The following is a 4,953-nucleotide window of genomic DNA, read 5'->3' on the forward strand; positions in this document are numbered from 1 at the left end:
ATTGTTGGCATCGGTTTACATTAACACTGCGTTGTTGGCCGACCGTCAGTGTTCGTTTCTGAAATTTTCTGATGGCGAAAAATGGTCTCAAAGCTTAAAGCCTTCGGTGAGTCAATCCATTGGACCGTGTTGTACGCAACGAGAAAATTCCAGGTTTCTTTGCCGGTCGGTCTGTGCCGAATGAGCTGATCCTGGCTGAGGTGGAATAGAGGTGACCATTGGACTCACCTTTGTTCAGTGAGAGGAGATATGAGTCTGGTTCCAGAGGCTCATAGGTAGTGGTCAAATTAATGAGCTGTCAGAAAGTTAACGGAACTGAAAATCACCATGAGACCTCCTTTCAGGAAAGTCTTAGAGAGAATAAAGTTCCTAAAAACCAGATTGGGAGCTACATACAACAACCCCATGGACCTTATAGTCCATATTATTATTATTAATATTATCTGTACTAATAAAGATAATGTGTTTGTCTGTGATCTGTGTATCGAACACTCATGCGATAACCGATTGATGTAGACATGAGCTCTATTAAAAAAAATGCTTTAAGTAGGGCTCAGAATATGAAGGATGCACCGTATTCATCCCAAGGCGTCGAGAGGACACCTTGGGAAGTCCTCCCGATGCGAAAGACGCTATACAAATGTAATTTTGTTGTTGTTGGAGTCGTATTCTGCAACGACATAGCGACAGAGGAAAGCACACCGTTCGGAGCGATGCATCTATATTATGCAACAAAGGAATGGCACTTTTTTTTTCGGGTTGGCACGGGAGCTAGAGGGCTCCTCTCCTCGCCCCGCCACAGCCACAGCGCTTGTCAGTCGCCCCACCACAGCCGTGCGCCGGAATCCGCTACAAACAACGCCCTCTGTTATCAACCCACTAAACAATGAAGTTTCCGCACGGTGCAGTGCAGGCGGGAAACGGGCTTCGCTCCACTTGGAGGCCCCGCTGTTGTGATTGTCTGTGTGTGTGTGTGTGTGTGTGCGTGTGCGTGTGCGCGCGAGTGTCTGTGTGAGTGTTTCACTCTCTATGTGTTTGTGCGTTTGTGAGTGTCTACCTGAGTGTGTCCATGTCACTCCCCTCTGTACGTGTGTCTGTTTGCGAGTGTGTGTGTGTGTGTCTCTTCTAGGGGTGTGTGCGTGTGCGCGTGTGTGTGTGCGTGTGTGTGTTTATGAGTGTCTCTATGTGTATATGTCTCTCTCTCCTCTGTCTTTGTGCCCTGAGAGTCAGGAGGTGGTGACCCACTGTAGTCTGGTTGGTGTCCCTCCCACCCCCGGTGCCCACTGAGCCGGTCTGGTTTACCCCAATCATCTCCAGGCCCCATCCACCGTCTCTGAAAGGATAGACTTCAAGATCCTCATCGTCATCACACAATCCCTTCGCCCCCCAGTACCACCCCCTCTCTACACCGCTCGCACCCTATTCCTCGGCCGGACCCCTTTGCACAGCTAACAAAGGTGTCCCGGCCCCTCCCTCCGTGTACTTCAACCATTACGCCCCAACCTCGGGAACTCCCCCCAATCCCTCGGCTTCGCCCCCTCCTTCTCCTCAACCCCCACCGAAGGACCTACATCTTCAACTGCAACAATGGTCACCTCCACACGAATGGCCGGTGGGCAATGCTGGGCTGTGATTGGTCAGTGTGTGAGCTGGGCTGTGATTGGTCAGTGTGTGAGCTGAGCTGTGATTGGTCAGTGTGTGAGCTGAGCTGTGATTGGCCAGTGTGTGAGCTGAGCTGTGATTGGCCGATGTGTGAGCTGAGCTGTGATTGGCCAGTGTGTGAGCTGAGCTGTGATTGGTCAGTGTGTGAGCTGAGCTGTGATTGGTCAGTGTGTGAGCTGAGCTGTGATTGGCCGATGTGTGAGCTGAGCTGTGGTTGGCCAGTGTGTGAGCTCAGCTGTGATTGGTCGGTGTGTGAGCTGAGCTGTGATTGGTCGGTGTGTGAGCTGAGCTGTGATTGGCCGATGTGTGAGCTGAGCTATGATTGGTCAGTTTGTGAGCTGAGCTATGATTGGCCGATGTGTGAGCTGAGCTGTGATTGGTCAGTTTGTGAGCTGAGCTGTGATTGGTCGGTGTGTGAGCTGAGCTGTGATTGGCCGATGTGTGAGCTGAGCTGTGATTGGTCGGTGTGCGGTGTTGGCTCAGAGGTCAGTCAGAGCCGCCATGTTGCGCGTGGAGCCGCTCGGGCCTAAGATGGACCCGGACGAGTTACGCAGGAAAATGCGGGAGGATGTGCTCAGGTCCCTCCGCAACTTCCTCGTCTACGTGGCGCTACTGAGGGCCAGTAAGTGACCGGCGGCCCCGCGGCCCTCCCCCCCCCCCCCCCAGCCCGGCCCCCCCCCCCAGCCCGGCCCTCCCCCCCCAGCCCGGCCCCCCCCCCCCCAGCCCGGCCCTCCCCCCCAGCCCGGCCCCGCGGCCCTCTCCCCCCCCCCCCCAGCCCGGCCCTCCCCCCCCCCCAGCCCGGCCCTCCCCCCCCCCCCCCAGCCCGCCCCCCCCCCCCCCCCCCCCCCCCCAGCCCGGCCCTCCCCCCCCCCCAGCCCGGCCCTCCCCCCCCCCCCAGCCCGCCCCCCCCCCCCAGCCCGGCCCTCCCCCCCCCCCAGCCCGCCCCCCCCCCCAGCCCGGCCCTCCCCCCCCCCAGCCCGGCCCTCCCCCCCCCCCAGCCCGGCCCCCCCCCCCCCCCCAGCCCGGCCCTCCCCCCCCCCAGCCCGCCCCGCGGCCCTCTCTCCCCCCCCCCCCCAGCCCGGCCCTCCCCCCCCCCAGCCCGGCCCCGCGGCCCTCTCTCCCCCCCCCCCCAGCCCGGCCCTCCCCCCCCCCAGCCCGGCCTCCCCCCCCCCCCAGCCCGGCCCTCCCCCCCAGCCCGGCCCTTCCCCCCCCCCCCCAGCCCGGCCCCGCGGCCCTCTCTCCCCCCCCCCCCCCAGCCCTCCCCCCCCCCCCAGCCCGGCCCCCCCCCCCAGCCCGGCCCTCCCCCCCCCCCCCCAGCCCGGCCCCTCGGCCCTCCCTCCCAGCCCGGCCCCCCCCCCAGCCCGGCCCTTCCCCCCCCCCCCCCAGCCCGGCCCGCGGCCCTCCCCCCCCCACCCCCAGCCCGGCCCCCCCCCCCCCCAGCCCGGGAAGCGCTTCGAGACGGCTCGAAGACGGGTCAAACGCAAGGGTTGTTGTTATTATTATTATTATTGTTGTTGTTGTCTCGGGGCTTCGAGCTCGCGGTCCAGCGCCGGGACTGGCAGTACAGGAAGCGAGCGAGTGCCGTGCTTCAAGATGAGACATTTAATTACCGAGGGTCCCACCTGTCCGCTCTCGGGGGGGGGGGGGGGGATGTTAAGAGATCCCACGGCACTCTCTGTCGGGGGGGGGAAAAAAAAAGAGTAGAGGTGTTTCTCCTGGACGTCCTGACCCGATCCCCCGCGGATAAAGTCGGTTCGCTCACTTCACGGCCGCTCCTGGGACGTCGCCGTGTGTAAAATCTGCTGCGTTGGATGACAATTACAACAACAACTCGCATTTATCGTAGCGTCCTTCACCCGGGGTAGTACGCTGGGGGGCGCTTCAATTATTCGTGGAGTGACTGGAGGATCAATTTGTCCGCCCAACCATATTGCCCCCTCAAAGGCTCCTTCCTCCGATGATTGACGTGTAAACTATAATCTGAACTAATGCAGTCCAACGAGATTCGCAGGTCAGACAAATTATATCAAGTCGCCATTGTAGTTTTGGTGTATTTGTCTCTATGTCATTTAACAATTCAACCCGGTTTACCTCTGCAGTTCCTTTATTTTTTTCAGCTCCGTTTATCCTGAAGAAACTGGATAGTATCTGAGCATCACGACTGCAAAAACCCGCATGCTGCTTTGAAGTACTCGAGTCGTATTTGAAGAGCCACTGTTTGCATCGACAGAACAAGAACATTCGGGCCTTCTGCTGCTAAAGAAAGAACCTTTTAAAGCCAACTCTGTAACAAACTCTTAACCATATTCAGTTAATCCCTGTACTTATTCCATTTCCTACACCTAGATTATTTTTTCCTTGCCTCACTTTGTATCTGATTTTCATGCAGAGTTGTGTGTGTTTTTTTTAACCTAATTGGTACAATAAATTCCCAATATTACGACATTGTTTGCCTGTGCTGCTTGAGGATCTGTAACACAGCACCTCGTGTTTGTGCATTCCATAGTACTTTGTTTCCTCGTTTGGATAAATGGGTACAGAAATTTGGTAACACTATGTGTTCGAATGATTCAGATCCATCATCGGACGTTAGTAACCATGTGGGAGCCTGTAATGCCTGAACAAAATACATTGAGGTGCACTGATACTGCCAGCTGTCTTGTTTTATTTGACATTTTATGAGCTATGGATTTTTTTTTACAGTTCATAAGTTTGAAACCCACAGTGATCATTGGTCTGGTTAAATTATCTGGTGTATAATGGCAGGGCTTGGTTTCAAGATATATTTGCTGACTTGACCACTGATCGGTACTGTGTAGCTTTTTGTTGTCGATCAATTTCGAATGAGCTCTCACACGGTATTTGTTTACACAGTCTAATATTATGATTTGCCTAGAAATGTGGAGCCTGCTCCAATTTGAGCAAAATAATTCATCACAATCCTGTTGGCTATTGCATTGATAAGAATATCCAAGCAATTTGCTAATTCCTGAAAGAATCTATCATAACGTCTCTCAGTATGCCTTTTGTGGGCCGCATACGTTCGCAAAAAATGTTTCCATTAGCACGGTTTCAATAATGGTTGGATGTGATTCTGTCCGAACAGCGGTCCTGAGGGTCCTGAGGTTGAGGGTGAAAACAAAAACGGTATAGGGTTGAGTGTCAATGCATAGATATGTCTGAGGATGTCACAAGGGGGAGCAATATCCTCGAGAGACAAGCTAACCTCAGGCACCTTTTCTCTACCACCTAATCCCACCTTCGTCACTCCCGTCTCAAAAAACCTACAGT

At 55.7% G+C, this 4,953-nt stretch overlaps 1 protein-coding gene across 1 annotated transcript; it reads left to right on the forward strand.

Annotated features, from left to right (window-relative positions):
* Positions 1–2,095: 2,095 nt before the first annotated feature.
* Positions 2,096–4,105, forward strand: LOC121850499 (mitochondrial import receptor subunit TOM5 homolog). The gene is made up of 2 exons (XM_042342418.1): positions 2,096–2,284; positions 3,780–4,105. The coding sequence occupies exons 1-2, from the start codon at positions 2,164–2,166 to the stop codon at positions 3,812–3,814; spliced, it is 156 nt and encodes a 51-aa protein (XP_042198352.1). The 5' UTR covers positions 2,096–2,163; the 3' UTR covers positions 3,815–4,105.
* The last annotated feature ends 848 nt before the right edge of the window (positions 4,106–4,953 follow it).

This window comes from Callorhinchus milii, unplaced genomic scaffold (assembly GCF_018977255.1).
Source record: "Callorhinchus milii isolate IMCB2004 unplaced genomic scaffold, IMCB_Cmil_1.0 Scaffold1, whole genome shotgun sequence".
Taxonomy (NCBI): Eukaryota; Metazoa; Chordata; class Chondrichthyes; order Chimaeriformes; family Callorhinchidae; genus Callorhinchus; species Callorhinchus milii.